Source organism: Papio anubis, chromosome X (assembly GCF_008728515.1).
Source record: "Papio anubis isolate 15944 chromosome X, Panubis1.0, whole genome shotgun sequence".
Taxonomy (NCBI): Eukaryota; Metazoa; Chordata; class Mammalia; order Primates; family Cercopithecidae; genus Papio; species Papio anubis.
Window position 1 is genome coordinate 79,353,174 of NC_044996.1, and position 11,973 is coordinate 79,365,146.

Consider the following 11,973-nt stretch of genomic DNA (forward strand, 5'->3'; position numbering starts at 1 on the left):
AACTGTGGTGCTGGCTGAAGTATCTAAAGGGGACACTGGGAAATAACGGGGAGTGGAAGGGGGAGGGAGGGCAGTTAGGACGCACCGTCTCCAGGGAACCCACACGTGACAGGGGCCCCAAAGAGTTGCAGCTTCACTCAATAGCCCATCAGGAAACACTAGCCACTCTTGCTGAGAAGAATTTGCAGCACACAATACCTCTGGAGTAAGAGGCAACTGAGATGAAGTTTGCACGGCCAGACAGCTGAGGGTTAACTAGGATGCAGTTGGGTTGATTATTATGTTTCCCTCCTAGTGCTTTTCTGTTATCTGCAAATTCTGTGCAGTGAACAATTACATTTATAAACAAAGTGTTAATTATTTTAAAGAGCAGCAGCAACTGGGATATGTACAAGAGCCCTGGGCTCTTAGAATTGGAACTGGAGTATGGAGACCCAGTCTCACCTCCCAGTTGTGTGACAGGTCCAGTGACTTCGCCTCTTTGAATCTCAATTTTCTATAAAATAGAGATAACTGACCCCACAAGAGTAGCATAAGATTAAAAGAGATAATGTATGTGAAAAGTAGTTGTAAAAAAATTATTATGGAAATTAAAAAACATGTACGTGAGTAAAGAACACATTATAGGTTAGCGCGGTGGCTCACACTTGTAATCCCAGCACTTTGGGCGGCCGAAGCAGACAGAAGCTCAGGAGTTCAAGATCTGGGCAACATCACGAAACCCCATCTCTACAAAATAAATACCAAAAAATGCAAAAACACAAAAAATTAGCTGGGCATGGTGGCACGCGCATGTAGTCCCAGCTACTCTGGAAGCAAAGGTGGGAGAATCGTTTGAGCCCAGGAGGCAGAGGTGGCAGTGAGCCAAGATCGCACCACTACACTCCAGCCTGGGTGCCAGAGCGAGACCCTGTCTCAAAACAAACAAACAAACAAACAAACAAAAACACATTATAATGAAGCCATCTTCAACAATTATCATCTTATTTAATCTATATCCCCCATCCACTTTCCCCCCACCTTCAACTGGAATGTTTTAAAGCAAATTCCAGACATGCCCTTTTTTCCATAAAAACTTCAGTACTGAAGTACTTTATACTTTTTTTCACAATTAAAAATTAATACAAGATGACTGTAGAAAATTTGGAATAGGAAATCATGTATGAAGGAGAAAACAAAAATCACTCATAACCTCACCACCCAGACACTACCACATTTTGGAGTAGTTTATTATTTTTTTCTATATACATATTCGTTTTTAACAAAAGTAGGATCATATTGCATATGTTATTTTTAGGTACATTTTATTTTAATTGTAAAAATAATAAAAGCAGATTACAGAAAAGAGAGAAGAAATTACCCATAATTCCTTACCACCTAACATAAAAACTGTTAATATTTTAGTATACTTCCTTCTCATTTTTTTCAACTTACATTCATACTCTTAACTCAAGTGGGATCCCTCTGATTATGTACTTTTCAAATTATGAATCTGCTTTAATTGCAAGAAAGTAATATAATCATATTGCAGAAAAATAAAGAAAAGCAAAATAAAAATATTGTCCATAATCCCACTACTCAATTATAATTACTGTTAACACCAAAAATTGTTAACAGTGATTATAACTGAGTAGTGGGATTATGGATATTTTTTTCTATGCACATATATTTTAACAAAAGTGGGAACATAATGTTTATGGAGTTTATTAACTATAAACTTATATTTATTTATAAGAATAATGTTGCATAATATGGGGAAAAGAGAAAAAAGTCACTCATAATCCTACCACTCTCCTGGCACTGTTATCATTTTGGTATTTTCCAGACTGTTGCTTTCTGTACATATTCATACATGATTGGAAACATAGTGAGTATTTAATTTTGTCCCCTTTGTGCCCTTTGCAGCTTGGCATCATATTTATGCAACTTTGTACTCAGCATTTTTATTTCATATTTTGTTATGAATATTTTCCTATGAATAAGAGTTTCAAAATCAGGATTTTATGTGTGTGTGTGTGTGTGTGTGTGTGTCAAGGTACTAAGGGACACTCCCTTACCATAGACACTTAGGTTCCTTTTCATTTTTCACTATTATCAACAATTCTACTGTAAATATTCTTGAATAAAAACTTGTGTTTTTAAAGTTTTTTCTACACACATATTGAGCATATGTTTCTGGAGACCACTCTGTAAGTTTGTAGGCTGACCTGTAAAAAGTGGTCACCTTTTGGCCGGGCGCGGTGGCTCAAGCCTGTAATCCCAGTACTTTGGGAGGCCGAGACGGGCGGATCACGAGGTCAGGAGATCGAGACAATCCTGGCTAACACGGTGAAACCCCGTCTCTACTACAAAATACAAAAAAACTAGCCGGGCGAGGTGGCGGGCGCCTGTAGTCCCAGCTACTCGGGAGGCTGAGGCAGGAGAATGGCGTGAACCCGGGAGGCGGAGCTTGCAGTGAGCTGAGATCCGGCCACTGCACTCCAGCCTGGGCGAAAGGGCGAGACTCCGTCTCAAAAAAAAAAAAAAAAAAAAAAAGTGGTCACCTTTTTTTGGTCCCAACTTTACTCCTATCATATGGCTCAGGCAGTCCTTGGTTCTGGAGGGTGGGATTTTAAGAAATCTGCATTTTTCTCTCTCCCTCTCCTCCCTGAGTTTATAGACCTCCTTCATCCCCTCTCAGTCTGGTTTTAAAATTAATCAGTCAGCAAGTATTACTGAACCTGAAGTGTGTGAGCTGAGGTAGGGACGGGAGGTGAAAGGAAAATAATCAGAAGGCCCAGTAACAGCATTTACTGGCTATTTACTACACTGCGGGCACCAACCAGGCTAAGCAACCCCCACAGAGTAGGTACCATTGTTATCTCCATTTAACAGATGGGAAAACTGAAGCCCAAAGCATCAAGCCATTGGCCTAAGACTTCGCCGCTAACAAACGGCAAAGTAGGAATTTAAACCCAGGCCGACTGACCCCTGAACCTGCACTCTAGACAGCCTCCTTACGCTCCTAGGCAGCAGGGATTAGGGCTGAGGGTAGAAACTTTGCAGCCAGCCTAACCCAGATTCAAACACTCAGCCGCGTGGCTATGTGAACTTGGGCAATTCCCCGAGGCTCTGTTTCACCTTTGGTAAACCCTACCTCAAAGGGCTGTCCTGGGAATTAAATGAGATGATGGATGAGGAACATGCCAGGCCCAGTGCTGGCGCACAGAGGTTCTCGGTAGGTAACCATCCCTGTCCTCTCCTCGCTTCGCAAGCTCGCGGTCTAGTTGCTAAGTTGGAGATAAGAGTTCAGCGGAGAGCTCTGAGCTCTGCTGGAGCCAACGGGGAAGTCAGGGATCAGAGCATTTTTGCCGAGAAATGCAAATGTCTCCTTTGCTCCCTCTCAGCCTCTGCAACTAACCTCCTCTCCCATCTCCCCAAAAAGGAAAGGGGTGGCTTTTGTGCTCCAAAGCTGAGTGCTTGAAGCCCCTCTCTTTCCTGCTCCCCAGGAGGTGAGCAGTGGAGATGACAGGAAGTCACCAGGCGGGAGACCCTTTCTGGCATGTGGGCACAGAGAAATGTGGTGGAGGGCGCTCCTTTTTCTGCCCTTCAATGGTCCGGATGGGGGAGGGGGCTGGCTGTTGAGCAACTGCTCCGGAGACACTCCAGAAGCCGAGATGAACATATGCCTCTTTCTAACAATTGGCCTGGGAGCCATCCAATAGATGGAGGGCGGATCCACACCTCCCGGATCCGGAGCCTGCAGCGGAGAAGCTGCCGCTGTTGCCAGACCCGCTCCCGAGCCAAGCCGGGGCTGACGGGGAGAGTGGGTCAGGGGTTCAAATTAGTAACACGCAATTCGAAAGCCTAGAGTTGCTCATTCTCCACCACTTAGTTTTCGCATAAACAGTTTTTTTTTCATCCCAGGCAAACACCAAGAGGACTTGGTGTGTTCCACACGCGGTTTGCAGTAAGGCTTTAGGGTGCGGACAGATCCCGCCTTTTATCAGAGGGAGACTAGGCAGGGCCCACAATCTTGCAAGCAAAGTGAGAAAGTGCAGCGAAGATGTGTGGGGTGTGGCTGCTACCGGGGTTTGTGTTGGGACAGGGTAGGTGAAAAGACTGGAGCTGTGCAAGGCAGCTTTGAGGGCTGGGGAATGGGTTTACCTGGCGACCAAGGCACTCGCCCAAGCTTCCTCCAGATGCAGAGGAAGGGCCTTGATCCGTCTCTCCATTTGCTTCCCGTCTTTGTGTCAGTAAGCCGGTCAGTCGGTCATCAAACAGAACTTTGTTAGAAGAGCAAATGCAGGGCACTTGGGGCTACTAAAAAAAGAAAAAGAGACCTTCAGGTCTTCAAATCCAATTAAGAAGACAGAATACATACATAGTGAAAATGACTTCGTGACATTCCCTCCCCCCCCTTTTTTTTAAACATCAGGACCTTTTCTTGACGAGTATGTTTTATAAACAGTGTAAACTGAGTAGTTGTTGCTGGAAGGCAGCAAAAAAAGAGCGGCAGGGAAGGGGTTGGCGGTGATAGAGGGGTAATCCTGATGGCCTTCCTGTAAGAGGTAAGATGGGAATTTCTTGGCCACAAAGAACCCAAATTGAGATGAGGGAGAAGACCCAGACCTCTTTCCAGTAAGAATTTGTAAGACAACATCTCTACCCAAGAAAGACGAACTCCGAATGCAAAACGTTATTCTTGCTAGACGGGAATGATTACATAATCATAATAAAACAACCTGACATCGTGGGAAGACAGGAGGAATCTCCGCGAACCCTGGGGCAAGCTCTTCGTACCCCGTTGCCTACTGTTGGCTTTTCTGCGAGCCTCGTGACCCCACGAGGCCCCACAGTCCGGGAGAGTTGCATTTCTCCGGGTCGCATCCTGCCAGCCTCCTGCCCTGGATGACCACAGAACAGAAACCCTCCAACCCAACCCCAGCTCAGGACTTCGAGGAAAGCCACCGCTGCCATATAGGCCTTCCATGCGACTCTGCCCAAAATCTGGCAACTTCAAGAGGAAAAGGAACCCCCAGCCTCAGCTCTTCAACGAATGAGATAGTACAGCCCCCAAAAAGGCAGACAGGCTCCAAGAAAGCCCTGCAGAAAACTAGTGACCATTCCCCCGTCCCGTGTGCGCCCCTCTCTTCCAGGTCACTCCTTGAGCCCACAGCTCTCTCCCAAAACCCCTGAAGCCCGTTTTGGCCCCCGACTAGATTTAGGTCAGAAAACAGACACTAACGGCTCTCCTTTGCCTCAGTGAAATTACTAAGTGGAATTTATTGGGCAAGTCCACGCAGGGCGGTGGGGAGAGCCAGTGTCCCGGGCCGTGGCCCCCGACAGCTTTAGAAGCCGGGCACCGGCCAGGGCTCCGGGCGAGGGGTGCCCATAACCCGGACTCGCCAGCCCCACCCCGGGAGCCGTGGCCGGTCCACAGGGCTGCCGGACCCTCGTGGCCGCGTGGACTCCGTTCCCCAGCCGGCCCTTCGCTTTCACACGATCCGCGGTGACTGCACCAGCTCGAGCGCCTTTAAAGGGCCACACACGCCAGCCGCTGCTATAAAAATGTTCCCGGCGGCACAGCTGCAGAAGGGGCACCGCTGAGCTACCGAGAGGAAGCTCGCTCTGCCCGGCAGCCCTCTTGTAGCCCGCCGGCGAGGGGCCGTTCCCGGTGAGGAGGAAGAGAGCAGCGGACCGCACAGCACTCTCGCGGGCCCTCCGTGAGTATCCAGTTCAGATTTTGCCACCAACTCGCCCATGAGCCAGGACATGTGCTAATAATGCCCTAAGCCGGTTATAAAGACGTGGAAATTGAGGGGAGAAAAAAAAGGGGGAAAAAAGGGTCTGTCTTTCCTGGGATTCCTAGCCGAGGCCAGTCTGCTGCCGTGTGCGTGTGCGTCAGGGCTCTCCGGGCGGCAATGGGGGCTTGAGAGCCGGGTCCCCAGCGCCGGGAAAGGAGCGCGGTGGCCGCCACCGCCACCGCCCCGGAGTCCGGCGCCGAAGCTGCGGGCGGGCGGGCGGGCGGGCACCGGCTCGGGCCGGGGCTGCTTGGCGCGGCACTGTGCGGTGCAGCGGCGGCGCGGTGCGGTGCGGGCTTTTCCCAGGCGCCCCGGGGTCGGGTGGCCACCGGCGCGGCCGCGGGCGCTGAGCGCGACCGGTTCGCTGCAGCGGTGGCGGCGGCGTGCGTGCCAGGGGCTGGGGGCTCCGCCGCCTCTCCTGCGGCTCACCGAGCTCCGCGCTTCCCTCTCTCTAGGGCAGGCGGCTTCTCAGAGGTAAGCCGGGCCGCCGGGCTGGGCGCCTGGCTGGGCGCCTGGCTGGGCGGCGGGGCCCAGGACTCCAGTGGAGCGGGCGTGGGGAGTGGGCGACCGCCAGGCGGGCCGGAGGGTTCTGGGGAGTCTTGTTTTCTGTTGGAAAGCTGCTCTGCTGGGGGCGAGGGGCCGCCCGCCTGCCCGCCAGCGCTCTGGTTCGCTCGCCAGCGCGCCCCCCTGCCGGCCAGCGGGGCCGGGCGCCCGCTTCTCCCGGGGAGACGGCAGCACCTTTTCTCCCCGCGCCCGCGCTTTCTCCAGCTTGGCTTCCACCGACTTTGCTAATCGCCCGGACCGCATCTGGACGCTCTGGCTCCGGAGCTGCACAAAGCTCAGATTTCCTTCGGGGAATGAGGCAAGAGGGGCTTTTCGGGCCGAGTTCAGTGGAATTGCGGGATGGAAGTTAGCGAATTAGGGCAACTTGCCTCTACTGCCCAGTCGACCTCAGCTCTCCCCTCCCCCGACACACGCCCACACACACACACCCACGCGCACACCCCTCTCCCTATAAACGCGGGCTGGCGAGCAGCGCGCCGAGTCCCTGCTTCGCAGAGCACCGGACTTGGAATCAGAGAGACCTGGCTGCGAATCCCGGCTCCGCCACTTTCTAGCGCTGTGACCTTGGGCAAGTTACCGCACCTCTCCGAGCCTCTCTAACTCTTCTCCTAGCGGGGTTTTAGCACTGACCGCAGGCGGCTTGGCTAGGGGGTAGGCTCAGCCTGCGGCCGCGTCGGATGCTCAGCGGGCGCTCAGTAAGTGTTGATGAGGCGCGGGAGTGGCCGCCGCCGGCGTCGGAGTGCAGACTCGCCGCGGAGGCCGACACCCCGCGCCCCTTCCCGCCTGCCTGTCCATGCTGTCTCTACGATCAGTTCCTGATACAGCACTTGCGGGAACGGACGCTCAGGGCCCCGGTGGCCCGGGTGCTCGCGCCCGCCGTGCAGGGGATGCTCCCGGCCGCCCCCGGTTCCGCGGCTCCATCTGGGATGCGGCGAGGAGGGCAGCCGAGCTGTCCGCAAACAACGGGCCTTTAGTTTTCAGGTGGCGAAACTGACTGGTCTGGTTAGAGCGCGTCCAAGCCAAGCCGCAGTGCTGTATCAAGAACTGAACGTAGAGACAGCAGTGAGAAAATAGCAATCGAGATGGAACCATCCGGTTGGTGCCATTTTAACTTTTGGTCCCCCAACAGGTTAAAGATGAGGCCCCCACCTGCCTCTCTCTTCTCTCCTTCCTCTCCCCTTCCCACCCCTGTCTAGGCGGGAGGGGGCTGCTCGCCCAAGGGAAGGCCTGGATCGAAGATCGGGCGGCGGGACTGGGAACTGGTGGCCGGGGGGCCGCGAGGAATCAGCCGGCGAGGAGGCACTTGTTGCTCTAGGTTTCCCAGCCGCTTCTCGCAGCCGTTTCGCTGTGGTCAGCTCGCGGCTTGGAGAGCGGACTGGGACGTTTCCGCATTGCCAAGTATTGCCCACGAACAGGCTAGAGGGTGGTGGAGGAGGGCAGAAAACCGGGGAAGCAGAGCCAGGGATGCCGATGGAAATGCGATTGCTTCTTCAGACGCATTCAACAACACTTACTGAGCGCCTATGGAGCACAGACCCAGGCTGGGGTCAGGGTGGGTGGTGGGTCAGTGATGGAAGGCAGAAGATCTGAATGGACACAGGGTCTCTTCTGGGGGAGCTCCCAGACTGAAGAGGGAGGCGCGGTAAAATGGTCTTCCCCCACGAACTGATATCAGAATAGAGATAGTTTTTTTGCTCGTTCTTTCTTGAATTTTCTAATGTTTCTCTTTTGGTTTTGCTGTTGTTGCTGCTGCTCCTGTTGTTTTTTTCTTCGCTTTGTACATTCGGGTACCAGGCGGCAAAAAGGAGGGTGAAGGCTGGATAGGAACGGGAAAAGATGGACAGGGCCCCCAGACGTTTTTCTTAGGACAGGAAAATTGTCTGATACTGATCGTGCTAGGGCTCTTGAAGACGACATGTGTTACACTCCTTGTCGGTGATCACTTGCTTTTGAAATATTTTTCTACGGTTGCCTCAGAGAAGGAGCAGGGCTTCAATCAAGTGATGATGCGGGACCCAACAGCTGATATTTTTTCCTCATATTAAAAAAAAAAATGTTTACCTTTTTCTCTATTTTTCCCTCTCCCCCCCCCCCCATCCACCCAAGTAAGCAATGCAAAGATGATACAGAGAGGTAGTAAGTGGCCACTTTCTAGAAGTGTCTAAGCAGATTCTTAATGACCGCTGTGGAGTGGAGAGTGTCATGGAGAATCCTAGCCTCCTTGGAAAGATTAGAGACTCTTTTTAAGGTCCTCAAGATTCTCTGGACCAAGAGGTATTTATAAATATGAAATTCTACATCTCTAATTGATCATGAAGGCTCGAATATATGGGGGTTTTTTTGTTTTTGTTTTTTTTTTTTTTTTTTTTTAGAGATAGGGTCCCGTTATGTTGCCCAGCCTGGTATCAAACTCCGGGACTCAGGTGATCCTCCCACCTCAGCTTCCTGAGTAGCTGAGACTACAGGAGGGTGCCACTGTGCCTGGTTATGGGACATTTTTTCTTCTTTGTAAACAGGCCTCTAGGAAAATAAGTTGAGATTTTCAGAGGGTTGTTTATTTTCTGGTTTGGTATTCTTTTGCCCTCATTCCCTTATCCTTTGGCACTTGAGCCAGGAAATCACTTCTTTGGAAGCCTTTTGAGTCCAACTAGGTATGGTGACTTAGCCAGTGGTCAGGTGAGGCATATGGGCATAGGGGTGCTAGATTCTGCTCCCAGAACCGCTGCTCCCTGACTAAAAAGCCATTGAATTTCCATGCCTCACTTGTCACTATAGATGGGAATGGCTGGACTCAGGTTTCTGGGGTAGGCATCCTAGGAAAGCCCAACGCTGGGGCTGTCTTGGAAGGGGCTTGAGACATGGAGGAAAGTGAGACATTCCTAGCTTCTCTGGCTCCAGCTGCCCCAGAGCCCCCAGACAACCCTAATCAGCCTGGCTTCTCACAGGCGTGCCCAAGGCCATGCTTTGGAGCTCCATGACATTTGCACTGGGGACTTTTTCCTTCCCTGTGCTGCAACCTCTAGCTTTCTAGGTCTTCCTTGCCCTGACTTCTTCCCACATTCTCCTAGTCCCAGTGGAGGCCCCTGCTCTCCAGTCTGGATGCTAGTAGCCCATTGAGACAATATGTTGTCTACTCAGGGACATTCCTGTCCTCCAAACCGGGAACAGTGCCACCTTCACCCCCACACATACAACTTGGGACTGTGAAGTCACTTGCATGAGGAAGTAGTGTGTCCCATCTTGGTGATATGGGTAGGTGGCTGCCTGGGCAGTACCTGGCCAATTCAAGCACCTTTCCTGCCTCAGGCAAAAGTTCCAGCTTGATCTCTTCCCTGTGCTCGGGTCATCTCTGGTCCTGGCTCTAACCCAGTCACCATCCTTGCCTCGTAGCTGCGTGGCGTTGCCCTGCTTCGGGCTTTGCTAGTGCTTTGTTGGTCACTGAAGCCTTTCGCCCTTACCACTGCTTCTTCCTCACTTGCAGCACAACAGCTCCAGCTGGCAGCATCACTTCCTGCCAATTTATCCAACTTCTGCCAAGGCTCTGAAATGCCAACAACGTCGAGGCCTGCACTTGATGTCAAGGGTGGCACCTCACCTGCGAAGGAGGTAATTTTTGCCATTTTGCAGATAAGGCAGGGAAAGACAAATTTTCCGGGGTCATGGGCCAGGCCCTCCTAGGTGCATTACCCAGTGTCCTTGAGCAGAGAGGAGACAACAGGGCTATCTCTGGAGAGAATGAGAACAGCTTCTGCCTAAATGTGGTCAAATTGAACCCACTAGGGGTGTTGAAAGATGGCAGGGAAGGGAGCAGAGAAATCGAGTTGGAGCAAAACCACTCTGTTGAAGAGACTAAAGTGAGTCTGAGAAGAGGGACAGCAGGTGCCCTTTTTAGGATGGTGAGGTGGAGGCTATGGGGAAGGAGCTGAAAGCGGTGAACCCACTTAGGGCAGCAGATGCTCCAGCACTAGAACTGGGGTCTGGCCTCAGTGCTCAGAGCCATGGCAGCAAAAGGATGCTTGAGGTGGGAGCCTAATTTTCAAGGGGGTATTCTTGCTACCTCTCCACCTCTAGTCCTAAATGAAGTGCAGGTAGGAACCCTCTAAATCTGCTGAATGGTGAAGGACAAGCCAGGAGCAGGGTTACTATGGTGTGCTTTTCTCTGTCTTCTAGGATGCCAACCAAGAGATGAGCTCCGTGGCCTACTCCAACCTTGCGGTGAAAGATCGCAAAGCAGTGGCCATTCTGCACTACCCTGGGGTAGCCTCAAATGGAACCAAGGCCAGTGGGGCTCCCACTAGTTCCTCAGGATCTCCAATAGGCTCTCCTACCGCCACCCCTCCCACTAAACCCCCATCCTTCAACCTGCACCCCACCCCTCACTTGCTGGCTAGTATGCAGCTGCAGAAACTTAACAGCCAGTATCAGGGTATGGCTGCCGCCACTCCGGGCCAACCCGGGGAGGCAGAGCCCCTGCAAAACTGGGACTTTGGGGCCCAGGCGGGAGGGGCGGAATCACTCTCTCCTTCTGCTGGTGCCCAGAACCCTGCTATCATCGATTCGGACCCGGTGGATGAGGAGGTGCTGATGTCGCTGGTGGTGGAACTGGGGTTGGACCGAGCCAATGAGCTTCCAGAGCTGTGGCTGGGGCAGAATGAGTTTGACTTCACTGCGGACTTTCCATCTAGCTGCTGATGCCAAGTGTCCCTAAAGATGGAGGAATAAAGCCACCAATTCTGTTGTAAATAAAAATAAAGTTACTTACAAAGAGACGGGCCAACTAGAGGTGTTCTTCATTGAGATCTAATGATGTGTACTATGGTCTGATGTCCCTTTAGCAATTCTGAGGCCCATGGCAGGGTTGTGGGTGGCTAGCTGGGAAGGAGCTGGATGGGATGCGAGGAGAAGGGAGGGTGAAGGAGGCTGTTCACTGAATTCCTGCTGCCAGTACCACTGTGGCTATCTCCCCAGGAGTACCTGGTCTCATTGCCCTAAGACTCCAGGAACACGTGGCATACAGGGGCTGGTTGGGGGCTTTCTTGGAAGAGAGACTGATCAGACCTTTGTGCAGCCTCCTTGTCACATGCACATCCAAGTCTAAAGGCACATCCCTGACCACGTGGCACATACTTCACCAACTCTAAAAGCCACCCCCACCCACTCTCTAGCCCCAATCCGATTGACCCACTAAAGCCTTTCCTTTGCCCTCTTGCCCATGTGCAATAGGCAGATAGGGCTGAAGAAGGATCCCGTGACCTAGGAGCTAATATTTCTCTGGAAAATTGCAAAAGCAACAGACTCCCATCATTAAACTGGGATTTGAGGTGCCTTCTCCAGTCCCCTCACATAGCTGCTCAGTCCTCCCAGCCTGGGACACTCTGAGCCAATCTTGAGTGTCCCTAACTCCTACCTTCCTGGCCCACCCTGTTTGAGCTTGCCTCTCCATCTTAGAGATACACATCAGGGCTAGGCTTGACAAGTTCAACATTTGGCGATCTATCCCTTGCCTTTCTATTAACTGCTGAGGTAGCAGTGGCTTCAGAAGCATGCCAAGTGACAAGGCAGTGGCACTGCACTGGATCCTGGCCTTGTGATACGCTGATAAAGCCTTGTCCTCATGTTGATACAA

At 51.8% G+C, this 11,973-nt stretch overlaps 1 protein-coding gene across 6 annotated transcripts; it reads left to right on the forward strand.

The window, feature by feature from the left end:
- The first annotated feature begins 5,547 nt into the window (after positions 1 to 5,547).
- On the forward strand, positions 5,548 to 11,116 carry CITED1 (Cbp/p300 interacting transactivator with Glu/Asp rich carboxy-terminal domain 1). 6 transcript variants are annotated; one of them, XM_009197809.1, is made up of 3 exons: positions 5,548 to 5,705; positions 9,829 to 9,953; positions 10,518 to 11,116. In XM_009197809.1, the coding sequence occupies exons 2-3, from the start codon at positions 9,894 to 9,896 to the stop codon at positions 11,037 to 11,039; spliced, it is 582 nt and encodes a 193-aa protein (XP_009196073.1). In that variant the 5' UTR covers positions 5,548 to 5,705; positions 9,829 to 9,893; the 3' UTR covers positions 11,040 to 11,116. The 6 variants fall into 6 exon arrangements, with proteins under 6 accessions (XP_009196073.1, XP_031516317.1, XP_003917925.3 ...); XM_031660457.1 differs by lacking the exon at positions 5,548 to 5,705 and adding an exon at positions 5,750 to 6,257; XM_003917876.5 differs by lacking the exon at positions 5,548 to 5,705 and adding an exon at positions 6,463 to 6,915.
- The last annotated feature ends 857 nt before the right edge of the window (positions 11,117 to 11,973 follow it).

Bases quoted from the DNA above. Each gene is read 5' to 3' on its own strand.
- CITED1 (XM_003917876.5), top strand. From the start codon at position 6,687: ATGGAAGTTAGCGAATTAGGGCAACTTGCCTCTACTGCCCAGTCGACC. The intron at 6,916-9,828 runs GCAAGTTACCGC...CCTCACTTGCAG, and splicing joins TTCTAGCGCTGTGACCTTGG to CACAACAGCTCCAGCTGGCA. The intron at 9,954-10,517 runs GTAATTTTTGCC...TCTGTCTTCTAG, and splicing joins GCACCTCACCTGCGAAGGAG to GATGCCAACCAAGAGATGAG.